General features: G+C 33.9%; 1 protein-coding gene across 2 annotated transcripts in view; it reads right to left on the bottom strand.

The window, feature by feature from the left end:
* The window catches only part of LOC149563936 (chaperone protein dnaJ 10-like), a 54,809-nt gene extending 39,652 nt beyond the window's left edge, over positions 1-15,157 (bottom strand). The window contains exons 1-5 of one of the 2 annotated variants that reach the window (XM_089827046.1): positions 14,930-15,157; positions 11,975-12,081; positions 9,500-9,582; positions 8,925-9,084; positions 7,852-7,981 (exon numbers count right to left, since the gene is read on the bottom strand). In XM_089827046.1, coding sequence (XP_089683172.1) covers positions 7,852-7,981; positions 8,925-9,080 — 286 coding nt within the window. In that variant the 5' untranslated portion in view covers positions 9,081-9,084; positions 9,500-9,582; positions 11,975-12,081; positions 14,930-15,157. The remainder of the gene's footprint in view (positions 1-7,851; positions 7,982-8,924; positions 9,085-9,499; positions 9,583-11,974; positions 12,082-14,929) is intronic. The other variant, XM_089827045.1, reaches the window with a different exon arrangement.
* Between the last annotated feature and the right edge of the window lie 6,837 nt (positions 15,158-21,994).

The raw sequence follows: 21,994 nt of genomic DNA, 5'->3' as shown, positions 1-21,994 counted from the left end.
ACTTACATGTGATGTGTTTAATCATTAATGTTTAACTTTATTTTAATTTATAATTGTCTCTATAGGTATTGCACATACTTCATCTTGATGGAGATGATGATTGAGGTGTATGAGGCCCTCCAATAAATGGTGGTGAATCCAAGGGACGATGACCCAATTCTAAGTCCTTTGAAGGAAAACTGGTGAAGTAAAGGAACCTTGATGAGAGTTGGTGATCCACAATGAGGTAAGTTACTAATTTTTAAATTAAATGTTTGTCTTTTCCTTGGTGAATTTCATTATTCATACTAACTTAAAAAAATTTAATTTCTAATTCTTATTTTAATTTTTGTTTGCCTCTTGCAAATATATTTGCTCTGTCAGAGCACCCATTGTAGATGTCATTAGATATGTTGATACTGACGCCCCTAGTCTGGGAGAGATATATGAGAATTTTGACAGCATGTTGGGGAAGATGAAGAGAATTGTTGCAGCGAAAGATCCTACATTGAGGCTTAATAAGGAGCATATTAAGCCTATTGTGACATGGAGGTGGAACACAATGAATACCCCACTTCATATGGCAGCCTTTGCTCTAAATCTCAAATGGTATACAGAGTTGGGTGGAAGGGGCGTCCCATTTGATGATCCCGAGGTATTCAGTTCAAGAGGCCCCTACTCTTTGTGCACAGTTCCTTGACTTCACCAACCTTTGTGGCCCAAACTTGGTTAAGCCACGAGCGAGGTTGGACAGAGCATTTTTGGCACAAAGAGATCCTATTGGATGGACATGGCATGGGAAAGATAGATCTGAATTAAAAGCCCTTGCCACTCGCCTCCTTGCACAAGTTGCTAGTTCCTCTGCTCAGAGAGGAATTGGTCCACGAATTCATTTATCCACTCCGTCCAGAGGAATAGACTTACCTCTGAACAAACAGAGACGCTAGTGCCAATGCATCATGCTCTTTGACTTGCAGATCATCAAACTCCAAAAACTCCAAAGTATAAGCAGATTCCAAATTTGCGATGGGATGCTGGGCCTGAGGATGTGGCCTAGATAGATGAGGATAAGACGACAACAGGACTCCATTAAGTACACTTCCTATGGAGCATGACAATGAGGACTCTGATTTTGATGCCATAGTGGCAAAGGCAAAATAGGAGCAGCAGTCTACTTCATTTTCTATATTTTGTTTTCTATACTTGAACATGATGATGAACTTCATGGCAGCCCTTTGGCCTTTGGGCATATTTAGGTTTCCAGATTTTTATGATATTGTTCACTGCTGAACTTACAATTAAATATTTCTGTTCACATATTGACTAAATTGCCATATTTACTGCTTCCCAGGCAAAATCGCTAGTCGATTCAATGCCAAGTTGTATGCGATTCAAAATTGTTGTAAATTTGCCCACAGTCAAATATGCATTTGCTGAAAATTCAACTTGTAGGACCTTCGACGAATTTGCCACGTGCCAACGAAATTCGTTTTTAATTTTCGCACTCAGAACGACTTTGACTAACATTGAGCGAATTCGAGGTGAATTTGGACTTTAGCACGATTTTCTTTTAGTTTTTTAATTTATTTTGTTTGCCATGTTAGTCAATGTAGCCCTAAAGCGACAACCGACATTGAATTGGCTAAGTTAAAATTGTAAAACTTAGCCATTCCTCTTATGCCATGACTAAGACATTTGCGATGACTGAGACATTCCTCTTTTGCGATGGGAAGATTGAAGGGAATTTAGGCTATACACAACTACAGATACAGAGATAGACACGTAGACTTAATGCATATACACATTTGCAGATATACCTGTATGTAAATACAGTTAAAGGCACATTTTTTAGGTTTATACTTCTATTTTAGAGCATAGCAAAGAATAACCATTTTTTATTATTTAAAGCACCATCACTACAACAAAGCTTTTGTAAGAAAGAATTAGAATGATGCTCTGAATGCAAATGGAAGCCATTTCTAGTCCTGCATAAGGTTAAAATTATTTTAACATTGCAAATATTACAATGTCAATGTCAAATTCTCACATAGTGAAACTCTTCTTTTCTGCTAAATGACTATTTTGTCAAACTCATAATGGTTGTGTGTTCTTTGTAGATTTACAAAATAGTTGCAAGTTGTTTTGGCACCCGAAAACCCCCACTTCAAAATCGACAAATGCTCCCCATTATGGAAATACGTGGAAATGCTTCGACCAAAGTCGGGTGGAGGTTGTGTATGGATTTGCAGCCACTGCAAAGAGGAATCAAGTAGTTCCTATAGTAGAGTGAACGCACATTTGTACTTTATTCGTCAAAAAGGCATTAAATTTTGCACAGGGAAACCGAGAGTAAACAGAAGGCTACCTAAAACCCTCCTTCCAAACCACATTATGGACAAATACGTTCAAGAATAAAAGCAAGCAAATGAAGTTGTTGGGAGGGCAAGTGTTGCTCATCCATTGCAAAGAGGTAAGCCTTCAAAGAAAGAGAAAATCTCATCTATGTCTTCAGCATACATTACCAATGAACCACCAACTGAGGGTCATCCATTCTTACATTCTCCTCAACAACAAGTTGTTAGTAAGAAAGCATTGGGACCATTGGAAGCATCATTTCTAAATGAAGCTAGACAAATTGGCAATCAAGCCATAGTGAGATATGTATATGCTTGGAGTATCATTAAGGTTGTTTGCTCACCATATTGGCAATACATGGTGAGAGCAGTTAATGAGGCTCCGAAGGGGTTCAAGAGCCCTGGTAATGAGAAGATACACACCACTTTACTTGATGATGAGGTGGCCCATGTAGAGGTTGCCATGCTGCCCATCCAGGATTCATGGACCGAAATAGGTGTCACAATAGTATCAAATGGATGGAAAGATGCAAGGAACCGTCCTTTGGTGAATGTTATTGCAATGTCTACAAGCAATGCAATGTTCTTGAGAGTTGTTGATTGTGAAGGTCAAATAAAGGACGGTCCTTTCATTGCAAACATTCTCATCCAAGCCATTGAGCAAGTTGGCCCTCGGAATGTTGTTCAAGTAGTAAGCAACAATGCCAAGAATTGTAGGGCTGTTGGCTTATTGGTTGAAGAACGGTACAAATACATTTCTTGGACACCTTGTGTTATGCACTCACTCAACCTAGTGCTGCAAAAAATTAGCACTAAGGTAGAGTGGATACATGGTGAGAGCAGTTAATGAGGCTCCGAAGGGGTTCAAGAGCCCTGGTAATGAGAAGATACACACCACTTTACTTGATGATGAGGTGGCCCATGTAGAGGTTGCCATGCTGCCCATCCAGGATTCATGGACCGAAATAGGTGTCACAATAGTATCAAATGGATGGAAAGATGCAAGGAACCGTCCTTTGGTGAATGTTATTGCAATGTCTACAAGCGATGCAATGTTCTTGAGAGTTGTTGATTGTGAAGGTCAGATAAAGGACGGTCCTTTCATTGCAAACATTCTCATCCAAGCCATTGAGCAAGTTGGCCCTCGGAATGTTGTTCAAGTAGTAAGCAACAATGCCAAGAATTGTAGGGCTGTTGGCTTATTGGTTGAAGAACGGTACAAATACATTTCTTGGACACCTTGTGTTATGCACTCACTCAACCTAGTGCTGCAAAAAATTAGCACTAAGGTAGAGTGGATAAAACAAATGTATGACGAGGCACAAGATATCCAAATGTTTGTCACAAACCACCATATGACACAAGTCATATTTAGACAATTCTCAAAATTGGAGCTCTTGAAGGTAAGTTCAATTGTTTAGAATTTAAACATGTTTAGAAATCTAGTCACATTAGTTTAGTAAACTTTTTATGTTTTTAAATTTAAATAGATTACTTGATTTTAAATTGTGAATCTACTATCGTTTTGATCTTAAAATAGATTGTTGAGACCCACTTTGCCTCCAAAATTATTATTTTGAGACACCTTCCCAAAGTGAAAGAGTCATTGTCTAGAATGGTAACCAGTGCTAATTGGAACATATGGAGGCAATCTAATAGTGAAAGTGCAGTTGTCATTAAGGAAAGGATATTAATTATACATATAACATAATATATATTATATTAATAATAAAATAAAATATTTTTTATTACTATATATTGTTATTAATATTATTTTAATACTATTCCATAATATATTTACTTTATATATTATTAATAATATATTTAAATTCTCATATTTCAAAAGTACTATATTATTCAATATTATAATAGGATTATAATAAATCATAATTATATTATTAATTTATTACCTATCTATATTATACGGTACTAATAGTGACAGGGATATCACACTTCCTCATATGTACATAGGGGTAGGCCCATTAAAATCATAGTCACTAGGTATATTCATGAATCACAGTCCTCTTGACAACTACAACTTAATGATCACTGGTGAATCTGTCTCAATATGGTTTAGTCCCTCTAAATCACCAAAGGTTGAAACATATCCTCTATCTGCTCCTACTGACGAATGTGGCAGACTCCCTCTGAACATAGATCTTCTAAGCTCCTTTACCTTTGAAGAAGTGCCCTCTAAATCTGATATCAACCTTTTGACAACAAGTGCATATTGGTCAATGGAAAACACATTCAATCCAAGCAAAAGGAACAAAATTTTAGTGCAAATTCAACCACAACCATGCAAGCAAACATAGATGCATATGGGGTAGTAAGGTCAGTTGTAGTCACAACCCCAAAGTGTAATGCACAAACCATCACAATGGTCTCAAAACATTCATTCACATCCTCTAATGCAAGCAGAGCAGCAATCTCAACTTCACATGCCATGTCAACCAACATCGCAACCAATAGGTGTAGAGAAGTTTCTCTTCGTATAGGACTTGCATAATCATTTGTTCTATCATTCATTCTCCATATAGCCAATGTCTCTACCTTCCAAATCTTGTGCTATTCAGCCTTTGGATTGCATCCTCGGCATCGCACTCATCACCCATTTGGATAAATAGACATCCTAATTTCATTTCTACTTGCTCAACCTTGGCCAAAAGCTTTTCCATCTCCTCATAATTCCTCATGACCAACGGACATGGTAAGGAATAATCCACAAATTCTCTGACCAATCATAGTGTTGGAAAGCAAGAAATAACATAGCTTCTCAATTGTCAAATATCACATTCTCCTTAATGCAACCAATGTCATTCTCCACCATTAAGAGTGCATATTTATCAATGTTGCAACCAATAGAAGGAAACATACTCCCTTCAACACATTGAACCAATAGCAGTTACAATTGCAACATATACCAAACTCTGGTTCTACTAGACATCATCAATAAAATTTCTCGATAGCTTTGGTAATTTTCAACATTAGCACTGCATTTTAACCACATGTGAATTCACCCATATTGGAGATTGCAATGATAAGCATAACCAAAATGACATCATCATCACACGGTATACACAGTTGTGACATCCATCTTAGAGGCCTCACAATATCATCATCACAATTATATGCAATAATTATCGCAACAATTGCATGACATAAAAATTGCAGAGAAATACAATACGATCAATATCCTTGTTGAGTCCACACAAATTGCGACATGCACAATTGCGGTCTCATCTACTCAAAGTGAAACAAGCGATATTGCTGCATTCATGGTTTCATTTGTAACTCCAAAACGATGCCAAGCATATATGTATTCCTGAATATATCAATCCAAGGTCCTTTTGACCAATTCATGTCTATACAGATTTGTTGGTCACGAAGAGACACTATTTCGTCGCTTTCTACAGTATGGTATTCCTTCTTTTTGTCTTCATGTGTTGACATGGCCCAATACACCTCTCTTTATTTCAGGTCATCATATTCTTAACCTGTTCCTCTAAACTCCTTCGATGCTTTTAACTCCATCTTCTAAACAGTGACGTGGGTCAGAGATTTTATCATTACTTCAGGGTTCCCGTTGCTTCCAAAAAATTAAAATTATATCACACAGAGAATTCCATGTCATAACATATCTGCTTGGGTTGAACTCCAAAACCTAATATTGGCCCGTGCAATAGACTTTGGTAGCAATACTGTTCCCTCGCATTAAGCCATTCTAATGGATTTTGCGACTCCTCTATTTGTTTTCAGATGCACTCTAGATTTCTCACGGTAAGGTATATGAGGAAGAAATAATTTATCAAAGTTTCCATGCCTCCGCAAGATCTATTTCCCATGGCAACTAGCAAATAATATTTCACAGCAATAGGAGGTAATACACTAATGTCTTCAGGCGGTCTAATCTTAGGAGTATTAATATTTACTCTCAAGATATTTCCAGTTCTTGATTCCCAAACTCCCAAGGCCTGCTCATGGCATGCATAGATAATGACCAAGATTTTACTCATGGCATAGAAAACCTTTGGAATGTCCATGCATCCAGCATGTATTATCCCAATACTTCCTTTCAGATTACAAAATTCAAATCTTTCTTTCATCAAAGAGAAGGAACAGGAAACAAACGCTGCTCTGATACCATGTTAGATTTGGTGGATTGTTGCATATATAGTTGCATTGCCTTCTTGGTATATGTTTTCCAAAATGCGACTCCCTCTCTTATAGCATAATCCATGAGGGGTCGTGTTCCTTCAAGGGACATCCATTTGTTAATATAATAATTTATTATTCAAACACACACACACACACACATATAAGATATATAAACTATAAATAACCCCAGTTTATTCTCTTGAGTTTATCCAACTGAAGCTACCAAATGTTGACAAATTTCAAATAAAATGTGGTTGCTTTTTAGCCTTTTTTTCTACAATTTTGTAAATTTTCTTAATCCATTTTTTCAAAAAATCTTATGTTTTTGGTTTGCCAGTTTTTTTCCCAAAATGATTTTTGCTGTATGGCCATACCATCCCGTTCTAATTTAATACATAACTGTAAGGTTTACCAAAGACTGAACAATAAGATCATATCTTATGATAAATCAAAGCACTTGATTTTATTCAATTAATCATTATTCAGGTGAAAGATGATGCGATAAACCAACAAAACACATGTTCCTCAACAAAAGAAACAGTTAATGATGATCACTAATGGTATTGGTAAATGTGAATTCTTAATTCATTATGACATTCATCTATACTAGCCAGTTTCAAACCTCAAATTTCTTGCTTTATTTTGAACTATTAAAAATACATGACAATCTCCAATGCGGTCTCCAGTTTATTCTCTTTGAGTTTATCCAACTGAAGCTACCAAATGTTCACAAATTCCAAAAAAAAAAAATGTAGTTGCTTTTTAGCCATTTTTCTACAATTTTGTAAATTTTCTTAATCCATTTTTTCAAAAAAAATTATGTTTTTGGTTTGCCAGTTTTTTTCCCAAAATGATTTTTGCTGCATGCCACACCATCCCATTCTAATTTAATAGATAAATATAAGGTTTACCAAGGACTGAACAATAAGATCGTATCTTATGATTAACCAAAGCACTTGATTTTATTCAATTAATCATTATTCAGCTGAAAGATGATGTGATAAACCAACAAAACACATGTTCCTCAACAAAAGAAACAGTTAATGATGATCTGTAATGGTATTGGTAAATGTGGATTCTTAATTCATTATAACATTCATCTATACTAGCCAGTTTCAAACCTCAAATTTCTTGCTTTATTTTGAACTATTAAAAATACATGACAATCTCCAATGCGGTCTGTGACTCAAGATTGAATTTGGAATGTACTTTTTCCATACCTTATGATAACGCAAAGCTCTTGATTTTGTTAAATAAATAATTATTCAACTGAGAGATCCAAAGTTCTAATAACTCATTGGAAAGTATACTTATACTGAAACTCATTTTCATATATAATATTAACTGTGATTAACTTTACCTGCATTATTGAGACGCAGAACCTCAGCTTTAGCATGCTGTGTAAACCCTTCCCTGTCACCTTGTACATACTGATTGAGACGATTTTTCAAAGTCTCTGCAAGTTTTTCTTCCCTTTCCTTCTGTACAGCCTACAAAGAGGAAACCAACAAAGTTACAAAACAAAACAAAAAAGAACAGCACAACTTCAATTGGAGAATTACCAGCAATGAAATGCTGAATCGATACACATCTCAAAAAATTTAAATCCCCTGCCTCTTTAGAGAATATTCCACATTAAATAAATCACATTTAGTGCAGGTGAATATGCATATATAAATAAATTCGTATCATACATTAATTGTAATCCATGATTCAACCTTTGACGAAAATAAAATTATAAAATTGTAGCAAAACACTTAAATAATATGGAAAGCATTTTCCAGAGACTAAGATAACAAGACACATGCACATGCTCTTGTTTCATAGAAATGCAACTATAGAATAAAATATAGAGGAACTGAGAAAGAAATTTATTTGTTATTCTCCTCCAGCACATTAGACCAAGTGAATAAGCATAATGATCTCCAACAAACTTGAATTTTACCTTCGCATATTTAATATTTATCAAAAACAATTATAACACTGTTCAATCAAATTTCATAAGGATTGGCCTCAGGCACTATGTTCATTGTTAACTTGCAAGTTTCCAAAGATTCTCGTGCTTTTGCACTTCTCATCCAACAATTTTGTGTAAAATAATTATTTTATTAAATGATGTGATTCAAGGAATTTTTTAAATTATTTATTTTTGGCAGAAGGCATAAGCCTGTTATACATTAATAGTAATAAAGTTTGGTAATTACAATATACAAAAAGCTCTTTTAAAGCCAGTTATGTTCTTGAGAGATTCAAACAAAATGATCAAATATGCCGGATGTTATCAGTATATAACAGATCCAAAATTCAATACTTAACATGTTACTTAGTTACTAACTATATCTATGAAGCTAGGAATCTTTTGCTTCTACACAAAAATGACTCCAGAAATTATTGTATGCCGATAGACCTATTTCAACAAAGCACCATGCATACCTTCATTTTCTCTTGCAGTTTCTTGGAATCTATTTGTTCACCATCAGTAAATATTTCAAATGAAGCCATTGAAGCCATGGCAAGCTGACCTATATAGTCTTCAAACAACTCACTTCCAAAGAGCATGGCAAAGACTGCAGCTGGGTCAATCATCATATCCCTGAAGGAAGAAGCATCTTGGACAATGGTGAGTTATTCCTCGATTGTTCAAAATCAGTAAGTCTTACAGCAACATAAACCAGATATTGCTAAGTAATTAAAAGATTCAACAAAGTTTATGTGAATTGCTTACACATTCATTTGATCCTCCCAAGTAAAAAAAAAAAAAAAAAAAAGAACAATGATTTTGGTAATTTAAGCACAAAATAAACATTACATCTAGAATCTTTGAACACTCAATAAATCACAATCATAGCTTTTTAAAATTTACATTCTGTACAAATAGTGCCACAAGATCAATTACTCTACAAATATTTGATATGGGTGACAACTGCAATGCTATCTAGATTATAAGAGAACTAGATTATAAGAGTAAGATCCAGTCATGTTATTTAAAGGTACGATAAATGTCTTACGTTGACACGCCTGCTTTTCCATTAGTATCATATGATGCACGTTGTGCTGGATCACTTAAAACTTGGTAAGCTTCCCCCAATACCTGTAGCAAGATATCCACTTTCAAGTTTCTTTAGACGTAGTAGTTATAATAAAATACTGCAGCTTGAATGGCCAAATATGTATTAAGAATTTAAGACCATTCACATTTTTAAATGATTTTTTTAACATGACTTGACCGACTTGATTCCTTTCAAAATATCAGAAATATCCCAAATAAAGGAAATTATGCACAATATACTTATACTCAAAATTAAATCTGTGCTCCTCAAAATGGGATCTCAGTGACCATTATATGTGGTAAAAGTTTAATAAATTTCCAATGCAATTGCAAATAGATTCAACAAATTATAAAGCATCCATTAATAGAGCCAATGCCATTTTGCAAAAAGATGTCACATTTAGCAAGAAACCAGTTCTGACTTCTTTTTCCAATTTCAATCCTGAAATCACCATAGCTAAGTTTACTGACTTAACTCATGAGACACAAGAAAAGCTAAACAAATTGAACATACAGATAGGCAAAGCAAAGTCACAGAGTTTGATATTAAACAAGTAATGCAGGTAAAGTGGAGCTAAAAATTATTCAAACATGTGAACACGCGGCACACTGTTTAAAGACCAAGTTCCACATGGGAAACCAGATTTTGTAGAATGTTTTTGCCAGGATAGGTATGGCCATACACCACAAAATAGCAAACAAAGTATCCAAACGTAAGTAAAATGTATGTGTAATATTATACTGCACCTAGGTTGGTGTTCATCCCAAAGTGTAATTGTGCACCTATTTATTAAGTTTACTCAGGATAATAGAATATTTAATTTCACTCATCTACACTAATAATGACATGTGACCGTTGATTTGGGATTATCAAGTACTAACAATTTCTCATCGATTCTTGATTAATGGAAGTTAGATGACTCTGTCCAATCAAAGACCAGCTTTGTCTCACTTGACTGGATTAACTTACTACCTCTTTGACAATAGCCATCCTAACTCACTCATCCAAGAGGCCTACGTATTTGTATTTTGTCGATTGCATTGTTGCTCAAGCAAGCTCAATCTATCTAACTAATATAAAAAAGCATTATTTTTCAAGGTTAATTCATAGATATTAGATCCTAAGTTACTGTGTTCATCAGAAATCTAACATAAGAATGTTCTTCCTCCAATCTCTTTATATGAGATGTGTTAAAAATCTGAATCCTCTGTAGGATTCGTTTTGATTTTTCCATCCTCTAGCACATATATACCACCTATGGATCAACAAATAGCACTGGACAAAACTCAAGCATTTGTGAGAGTCATCTAAGGGAGGTATTCAGATGATAACTGCAACAGCTAAAAGCAGCAGACTAGCATAGTGAGCAAGCAATCCACAACAAAGCATGCTAGGAGAGCATGGTGAAGATGCATAGCAAAAGCTACGGTGCATTTGAAGGCTCAAACCGGACAGTTGACTTATAGAAAGACGCAAGATAAGAGTGGGGATAAGGAAGCACGGCTAAACTTCTCTGCACTTACCCCACATTGGGTTTTGACGGGTAAAGACTAATGATATTGCTCTTTGTTATGTTGTTTGATTAATTTGCTGTCTTATTTCCATTCCATGCAACTTTCTTCATTTAATCAAGCATTTTGTTGATATGTTAAAATGATTACCTCTCATAACAAAAAAAAAAAAGTTGAATTCCATCTCACATTAGATAATCAACACTCTGTTGTGCTATTTATCTTTTAGACTAAAGAAATGTCCACATGTTGATAATAGCAGAGACATGTAAACTCCAATTTATAGGCACTGGAGGCATCTACATGTGCATTTACACAACCACATAATGGATGTTTGAGGTAAATAGCAGTCATTGAGTTCTCATAAACATCATTTAGGAAAAATTAAAGTTCATGAGTTACATGTGCTATTTGATTTTTAGAATAAAAGGGAGTTCACATGTTGGTAATAGCATAGGAGTATGAATTTCAATTAATAATTTAATAGGTATTGCAAGCATGGATATGTGCACTTATCCTAGATTCCTAGTAACCAAAACTAGAATTTAGCTTCAAATTAACATGTTCCAAAAATCTAAAAGGAGTGAATGAAGTGCAACTAAAGATTAATTAAATGCTTAAGTCCAATTAAAGAATAATTAAATGCTTCAAAATGTGCAAGAGATCAAACACTCACAATATTCATCACCATAAAAATATCAAATATCAAAGCTACCATTAATGCCACAGAAGAAAATATTTTAGACAATTATGTGGATCAGAAGTTCAATAATAATATCATGCTGCCATCCAAATGAACATTTTGTAGTGTGTCCAAGTCTGTGTACCTCAAGGCCCTGCTTTAATAAATTAGGATGCACCCTAAGCACAGATTAGACAAGTATTGAAATTTCAGCATGGATTAGGAAACAATATTACTTGCCTGGAATTTTTCAGCCGCTTGAGGATCATTTGGATTCTTATCAGGATGGACTTGTCTAGCCTGCACTTACATATATTTAAGCACATCAGATGCCTCTCTGTTATCATCTGCATATTATAAATTGCACCACATTTCAAACAATCTATAACCTAGTCCAAACATTTAGAACAAAATGTGTTTGATCACATGTAGAAAACTGAAGTAAAACTAAATTGATAAATAGGAGTTTCTTTTTTTTTTCCCCACAGCAAGTCAAATTGTGATACTGAATAGAATTGAACAATAAAACTAAATTGTGATAGCAATATTACAATAAAATTAAATTATGAACATTTCAGAAATTGATGAGTAGAATTGTTCATATTGAATCAACACTAAAATACAGGAACCTATGACTTGGCAAAAATATGGTGCTAATCCCTAGAATGACCCACACAATAACAGAACCGAAAAAGAACTAAACCAAAACTGTCCAAAATATTGTTGGATAATCAGAGCCAAAAACAGATGAGGAAATTAAATTCCACTAAGGAAACTCAATTCCTCTAATTTTATACTTTCATAGGAAATGCAGTACAAGCAAGCCCACTGCCCACATAGGATTCACCAGTTTGTATCCTAAGGTCGTAAAAATCATGAGGAAACAAAAACACAGGCAAAAACATAAACAAATGATTGTTTATACACCTTTGCAACACAATTCATATATTTATTTATTTTTATCTAGCTTTTTTTATCTTATTTGTATTTATAGTTTAATTGTTGCTTGTTTTATACAATTGATCTTATTTTTATTAATTTTTCTTATTTGCCAGTTTTTGCCGATTTTTCACCAATTTGAAAATTATGGGCTTGCCAAGTACTCTCCAAGTCCAAGTCTGTGAACTACGTAGCCAATGTCATGTCAAAAAAGTGCTGAATGAATATAATGGAATTTATTATTTGTTTCTTGGTTCCACTATAAAACAGGTAACAGAGGGCTGCAATGACCAGAAGCAACAGCACTTGTTCAAACACTCCTCCTCATTTTAAATATATTCTATGATCCGTGATGTGATAGAACATTATATTATGACATTGAACAAAGAAACAACCATAAATGACCAGATAAACCAGCAACCATAACTTCTACACACATTTGCACGCAATCCACAATATATTTCTCCTGGCTCCTGCTGCGCCAAGAACACTTTATAGAAAACATGGTCATTTTGTGATGATCCTTCTATGCTCTCATATGTCATCATTCTTATTTTGGAAGAAATGCTCTGAGAACTGGACAGTTCAAAAAGTATGCAAGCAAGACTTTACATACTCCATTGCAACACCTGACACTGCTAGAGAGATTGATTCTGATCGAAAATCAATGTCTTCAATATAAAATTCCTGGTGTTTACAGCGTTTCAGAAGGTCTTGGCCAAAAATTAACACCCAAAAACTCTATTGCAGGAGGAATCCAGTTTGCCAACAAAATTATATCTTAAATAGAACACTTCTTAGATGTGTTTACCTTCTACAATTTTCCAGAAAGCTTCAGCGTTGAAGGAAGACTAGTTTCTGTACATCTCACAGCCCTGCAAACGCTTTGGGAGCAAAAAGCATCAATTGGCCTAGACACACTTCAAGCCTTTGTTTGTAAGGATGAAGAGAATTACAATATCAGGCTTTATTTAACATTTTCACAAAATCACAGCTACTTTAAGTTAATTTATTGCTTTGCCTTTGTAATTATCTATCATTTGCTGAAAATAAGTATTTCGGTAAAAATAGCATTCCATGTCAACTGTACCCAGAATTTTCAGTTCCCTTCTCAATATGAAGGGAAGCATCTTGCACAGTAATTTTCTCAATAATTTGGGTATAGCGATATCTAACAGGGTTCAATACTGTGGCCACACTTGGCCACGAATTAAAAAACCATGTGCGGCCCTCCACTGTAACCAGGCCACTATCTCAGATATAGTCAACGTTAAAATACCAAGGTTTCTTTAACCTTTTTCTCGAAATCACACCTATTTTTACTTCTTTCATCGCTCTTCCTCTAAATTCAAGTCTATTTTGCACCTGTAAAACTTGCCGCTCTAAGAGAAGATTTTGACAACTGCGGGGAAGAGAATTATCCCTTCCCAATCCAAAAAACATGACCTGCCATATTTTCACCGATAACTTGACTGAGGCCATAATGGTTCTTGTTTACATATAGATCTTGCCCGAGTCATACCCCAATCTGGAGTAGGTAACCAAACACACAAGAAATTTTATTTCTATTTATTGTGCATCTTATCTACCACACAGTTTCATCCAGATTTCCAATCACAATACAACGAAAATACAGCGTAGTTTTAACAAAATTTCATTCAATAACGGTAAAATTCTAACTTGTAGTTTTAAATAAATCTTTCCATCTTTCCACTCACAAATACAAAGGTCTACCATGCATTTTCGTTAAGAAATTTCATTCACAATTCATATACAAATACAAAAGCCTCTCACACAGTTTCGTCCGATTATTCATTCACAAATACTATATTTATCGTTCCTACTTTTTCAACCCTAAGTTTCGACATCGTGACCTAGACCTTGCCCGGTTACAGACAATATTTGTAAAACGGTGCTCAGTTTCAAGAATTGGAAACAAACCCCTTCTTCTCAAAGACTAATCAATTTTACCAAACAAAAACAACCACCAAATTTCTGCACATAATAATCAAAACGAAACTGCCAAATATTGAAACAAATCTCCGTCAGCACGCTGCAAACTTATTTTTACAGCGAACTGCGAGAAGCAATCTCGTTAAGACAGGATAATCCACCCTTCCACGACTGACACCCTCAAGCACGACGTGACCAACTACGATCTTTCAGATTTGTTGTTTTCAAGAATCAACAATTAACTGATACAAAACAACAAAAGCCAATTGAGAAAAGAAAACAAGTGCGTATTCGACAACTGACCTTAATGTAATAAGCTTTCTTGATCTCTGCCTCGGTTGCCGTTGGACTGACTCCCAACACATCATAGTACTCAGACTCCTTCACCATTTCACCAAATTATCGACAGATCAGCAGAGAAATTCACCAGATTCAGCAGATGAATGAAACTCCCGCAAGATGACGGCGACGGGCAAATATACAGAGCGCGACAATACAGAGGGCTTCTCCTCGTTTGATGCAAATGAAGAGGAAAAAGGAAGAAAACCTTTCCCTTCGTCTTCATTTTCTACTACTGAAACGCGCCTCTACGTATGACACGTATGGCCTGCGGCGTAGGTAGGAACCACGTATCTCGTAGAAATACGAATACATTCTCGAGTAAATGTTCTTTTCCGAAGGTTCGTTGCTTTGACGGGAGGTTAGCGCGTACTTGAACACACATTTATTTATAGTATGACATGTATTAAATGAAAATTTATTGAATGGGGGATTGTAGGGCATTGGTCCGAAGCTGAACGGTTATCCACTAACGCGCAAATGCCGCGGTTTGGTCGGGGAAAATCCACGGTCCACCGTGTTAACTGTTCTGTGGGTCCCATCCTTTGCCTTTGTTTCCGTTTGTTTTCTTTTAGCCTTGGGAATTGTTGGCTGCCACAATGTGGGAATGGAAGACTTTTCTCCAATTGTGAGAAATGGATATGGGGTCTTTACTTAATATCGAGGAGTTCAATCTATTGGAGTAAACCATATGGGGTCTTTTTTTTAATATGGGGTCTTTTTCTTAATGTGGGAATGGAAGACTTTCTCCAATTGTGAGAAATGGATATGGGGTCTATTGGAGTAACCCAAGTAGAAAAGATTACTTGAGGGCGGCAATTAAGGAAGAGACTATAATTGGTCCCACCATTTTAGATGTGAGGGGAGTAATTAGGGAGAGGACCTAATAGTCTTACATTCTAATCTTAGGGTTTTCATATTCTATCATACCGGTGATAAAATTGTCTAAGAAATTTATAAAGTTTTTCAACTAGTTAATTATACTTATAACTAGGGCTTTGGGTCGTAATAATCATATTTGATATCGTTTTTATTGGGTGGAAATTAAGGAAGAGGCTATAATTGGTCCTACCATCTTAGATGTGAGGCGAGCAATAGGGGAGAGGATCTTGTAGTCATGCACTCTAATTTGAGGCTATCATATTCTAACATAACAATGATAAAATTGTCTAAGAAATTTATAACTTCTTTTTCAACTAGCTACCTACCTATATAACTAAGGCTTTGGATCCTCAATATCATATTTGATATAGTTTTTATTCATCTAAGTAAAATGTGTCCAAAATGTCATTTTTCTAACCCCTACCTATCATAGTCAATTACCACCTGTTCTCATTGGTTGCATATGTTCCAATAATTGAGCATTTTAACATGTAAAATTTCAATATGAAATATATACATATAAACAATATTAAAATAAGTGTACTATATAACATTAATATTTATGTAAATGTATTCTTCTTCTTTTTTTTCTGATTATTTATTTATTTCCCAAATCTTATTATATGGCTAATTCTTCAAAACCTAGAAACTATTTGCAAATGTCTTATAATATACCATTCTTAACCTAACCCTAAATATCGGAGCTTCATTTTCACTCCAACCTAATCTTCCATTCCATATTATCGTTGAATGCATTTACCATTTGCTACTAGTTTGTGTGTTGTTGATCATTGAAGAGGGCACATTTTTAAGTTTTCATTGGACAAAGGTTACAGATGCTTGTGTGTGTGTGTGTGTGTGTGTGTGTGTGTGTGTGTGTGTGTCCAATTTTAGGGTCTGTGAATGAGAGTTTGACTGAATCTGAAGCAAGGATAACTTGTGTGTGTGTGTGTGTGTCCAATTTTAGGGTCTGTGAATGAGAGTTTGACTGAATCTAAAGCAAGGATAACTTTAAGAAACCCCCTCCTCAAAAAATTTATAAATCCATGGCAAATCCAACATTAGTTTCGGGGGAAAAAAATAATTTTCTATTGGCAATTTTTTTCAATGTTAATGAAAGTGTAATTTTAGGGGCGATTTCTCTCTGACCATAGTAAAATTTCCTAAAATCGGGGTAATTTTTTCCCATGTGATTGAATAAAAATATAATGTAAGAGGCGATTTTGTCCCTTGTGATAGAAAAAATATACACTGTATGAGGCAATTTTTGCCCATTTAACAAAAGAAATATATATTGTATTAGGCAATTTTTTTCGTTTAATGGAAAAAAAATTATTGTATTAGGTGATTTTTCTTGTTTAATTGAAAAAAGATATATTGTATTAGGTGATTTTTCTCGTTTAATGGAAAAAATATATATTGTATTAGGTGATTTTTCTCATTTAATGGAGAAAATATATATTGTATTAGGTGATTTTCTACTTATATTTATATATATATATATATATATATATATATATATATATATATATATATATATATATATATATATATATATATATATATATATATATATATATATATATATATATATATATATATATATATATATATATATATATATATATATATATATATATATAATGTGTTAGCAAATGTGCACTTGACGTGATTACTGAATGAATCGATGACTAGAAATTGATTGTACGGTTGCCAAATCAATTGTTAGATTATCAAAAGATTAAAATCAATATTAAATCAAATATTAATTATCAAATTGATTGTTAGATTATCAAAGATTACAATCAGTATTAAATCTACAATTTAAAGAATGCTTTTTCCAGACATCTTGTTCAGTGCTTGTAATTATCTAAAACATAGTTGATTTTCCAAATCAACGTAGGTTGATGTGCAAAATTTGCTAATCGACAAATAGCATCACTAACGTAAACCCTAAACTAAAGAGGAATGTTTTATAGAAGTAGCAAGAAAAATGGCAAGGATTTTGTGGTATTTTTTCCTTTTGTTCTCCCAAACAGACCATTCATCCTCAATAATAGGTTATTCCATTCTTATCCTAACCCTAAATTTTGGAGCTTCAATTTTCATTCCAACCTAATTGTCTTCTCCACATTGTCATTTAATACCTCTATGGTGCAAGACCTCCAAGCCATCATATGACTACAAGAGATCATAATAGATATTTTAATAATTTATGTTCATTCTTATATTTTGTAATGGCATACCTTGTAATGGAATCCATTTGAAAAGAAAAGTTGTAACACAAATGTAATGGTGTCCACAGTATCATAGTTAAGGTCCCAATTGGTTTAATATGTCAAAAGTTGTAAGATAGCCCTTGAAAGGGTAAAAATCCTATAAAAGGTTATTAAATGGTCATTTGGATGTCTTGAAGGTTTATGCAAAGTTATGGAATCATATCTGTCAAAAGTCTTAAAAGTTATCATGAAGATGAAGAGTTGCAAAAAATGCAATAATATAAAATTTGCATTGAAGTTGTAAAAGGAAGTACAAAGGTCGTGGGTGGTATTTTTAAAAGTTTAAAATGACCATGAAACTATAAAATCCATTGTAAGGTCAAACCAAGCAAGGGAAGGAAGAAAAGTGAATTGTTAAAAAAAATTGGAGTACTCTATACTTGTTATTTTGATTAGTTTTTCTAGTTCTTTTCCTATTTCCAAGCTTTTTATGACCATGTAAAACTTAGAAACGATGCATTATTGATATGGTATAATATAAAAATGAATAATCCTTACATTTCTTTTTGTTTGAGTTAATTTTATACAGATATGTGAAAGTTATGAGCATTCTATGGATCATAATTTTTAGGTTTTTAGAATACAATCATATTGAAGCAATGTGTATGATTGATTAATATATTTTCAAAGGGACAAATATTATACTTATGGAAAGATGGATGAATCAAATTTATAATTCAATTAGTTTAGTACATTTTTGTTTAATTTTGTAAATGTTATGATAGTTTTTAGTGAAAATTGATTTTTAACCCTCTTCAATGGAGTCACAATAAAAATCGGTCTCGATGTAGAGACCATAACTTTTGATTCTACCCTTGGATTTTTATAAGTTTTGGGTATGTTGTTGGGGACAAAATTTCACTTAGAATTAATTTTTGGATTAAGAAACAAGTCTTTTTTTCAAAACTTTAGAATCTTTTTGTGTAGGTCAACCTAGAAAAGGCAGAATTGAAGACTACGTTTTCAAGATTGATTAGCTATTTGTTAATGTGATGTTTAATGACACTGATTGAGTGTTTGTAGGATTGTGAAGGGAAGATGATTTGTGTGAGTAAAATATTATGGAAGGAGGTATAAACAACTTTCCAAAGAGGTGAGACACATTAATTGTGTATTGTGAAGATATGAGATCCTCATGCATATAGATGAGTTGAGTTTGTGTAAATGGAACTGAGCATAGAATGTTGTATTGATGTTTGCCTCTGATAGTTGTTATGCTGATTTGGATCATGTTTGATTCTAATAATAATAGGTGATTCAAGATGCACGTACTATCCTCAAGTGTCTCTACATCATTATTAGTATCAAATCTCAACGCAAGATCTAGGTTGAGTAGTAATTATTTGATTTTTTTTTAGTGAAGTTTGTGGTTGTAGGTGCACGTTCACTCGGTGTAGATGAGTGGACATGGATTTCTACCAGTAGGACCATAGGATATGGTATAGGTCCTGAGAAGTGGGTCCAATTGGTTTCCAAAAGACTTGGGGAGAGAGGCAAGAGATAACTCCTAGGTGAGGCAAGTTTTTTGTGTGTGATGTAGGATCATGGAGTGAAATTATTATGGTTACAACACCTTGGAGGAAGCCACTTGAACTCCATTAATAGGAGTAATAGTTGAAAGATTGGAAGATTAGCGAAGGCATCATAGATAGATGGAGGCAAAGAGGTAAAATTTCTTTTGCAGGATATCACCACCACATTCCTGTGGGACATGGGAATTTTTCAAGCTCAGGAGTATGGTGCAAGAACACCTAGCTATCATATGACTACAATAGATCATAATGGATATTTTAATTATTTATGTTCATCTTTTACTTTTTAATGTCATTCCATGTAATGGAGTTCAATTGAAAAGAAAAGTTGTAAAAAAAAAGGTTATGTTGTCCACATTTTTTAGTTAAGGTCCCAATTGGTTTAGTACATCAAAAGCTATAAAATAACCCTTGAGAAGGTTAAAATAATGTAAAAGGTTATTAAATGGTCATTTGGATATTTCTTGAATTTATACAAAGTCATGGCATTGTATTTGTCAAAATTCTTAAACGTTGTCAAGAAGATGAAGAGTTGCAAAAAATGCAACAATGTATAATTGTATTAAAGTTGTAAACGAAAGTCCAAAGGTCATGGATCGTATTTTTAAGGTCTAAACTAATCAATAAACTAGAAAATTTATTTTTAGGTTGAACCAAGCAAGGAAGGGAAGAAAAGTGAATTGTTAAGATCTTTTGGAGCACTTTGTACATGTTATTTTGATTGGTTTTTCTAGTTCTTTTTTTGTTTATAGGCTTTGTATGACCATGTACAACTTGGAAACAATGTATTATTGATATGGTAGAATGGAAAAATTAATAATCCTTCCATTTCTTTTATTTTGAGTTAATTTCATGCGTATTTGAGAAATTTATGAGTATTCTATGGATGATAATTTATAGTTTTTCAAAATACAGTCATATTGAAGCAATGTGTACAATTGATTAATGGATTTTCAAAGGTAAAAATATTATACTTTTGAAAGGGAGATGAATAAGTTTTTTTAACTCAATTGGTTTGGTACATTTTTGTTAAGCTTCGTAAAAGTTGTGACAATTTCAGTGAAAACTAGTTTTTGACCCTCTTTAATGGAGTCACAGTAAAAATGGGTCTTGTTGTAGAGACCATAACTTTTGATTCTACCATTTAATTTTTTAAAGTTTTGGATATTTTGTTGGAGACCAAATTGCGCTAAAAATCAATGGTTGGCTTTAAGAAACAAGTCTTGTTTCAGAAGTTTAGAATCTTTGTGTACAGGTCTATCTAGAATGACAGAATTGAAGACTATATTTTCAAGATTGACTAGCTATTTGGTAATGCGATGTTTAATGACATTGATTGAGTGTGTTCAAGAATACGAAGGGTAGATTATTTGTGTTGTGAGTAACATATTATGGAAGGAGGTGTGAATACATTTCCAAAGAGGTGAGCCACATAAAATGTGTATTGTGAAGGTATGAGATCCTAGTGTATATGGATGAGTTGAGTTTGTATAAATGGAATCGAGCATAGAATATTGTATTGATGTTTTCCTTTGATATTTTTTAGATTCATATGGATCATATTGTATCCTAAGAGTAACAAGTAATTTCAAGATGCAAGTACTAGTCTCAAGTGCCTTTGCATCACTCTACCATTTATTTTGAGTTATTGTATTGTTGACCATGGAAGAGGGCACATTGTCAAGGAATCATTAGACAAAGGTTGCAGATGCTTTTTATACAACAGGGAGGGGGGGGTGGGGGGGGAGTGGGGAGGGGGGGGGCGAGGAGAGAGAGAGAGAGAGATGTTTCAATACCCGCTCCAAATTTTAGGTCTGTGAATGAGGATTTAACTATATCTAAAGAGGAATTTTCTATATAAGCAATGAACAAATGACTGGGGTATTGTGTTATTCTTTCCCTTTGTTCTCCTAAATGGAACATTAATCTTCAAAAAATAGTTTTGTGTTATGTCATCACCCTTATGTCAATAACACTGAATATTTTCCCTCAAAGTAAATCATTCGAGAACATATTGTCAAAGGAAGGCATATATGCAATGGTTTTGTGTGTTTAACGGGGGAGTTTTGTACATTCAAGCTTACTTTTCCATAGGTATGAGAAAAAAGAATCATGTTCCTTTTACAAGATGTATTTGGTTTAATTTATCCCTCTATCATTTATCTTTGCCTTATTCATTAGGGTTTGGAAAGTTAATTTGTTATATCTAAACATGTGTGAATGGGAACATCAGGCTTCATCTGGGATTGCCTATCCTTATTGTTTGGTTTTATTCTTTAATTGAATTTTCCTGAATTCAAAATTACCTTGAGCTTTTTATCCTTTCCTAGTACAAA

Source organism: Cupressus sempervirens, chromosome 4, assembly GCF_028749045.1.
Source record: "Cupressus sempervirens isolate cs-2001-9-10 chromosome 4, ASM2874904v1, whole genome shotgun sequence".
In the NCBI taxonomy this organism is placed as follows: domain Eukaryota; kingdom Viridiplantae; phylum Streptophyta; class Pinopsida; order Cupressales; family Cupressaceae; genus Cupressus; species Cupressus sempervirens.
This window is presented reverse-complemented; position numbering and strand designations above follow the sequence as displayed.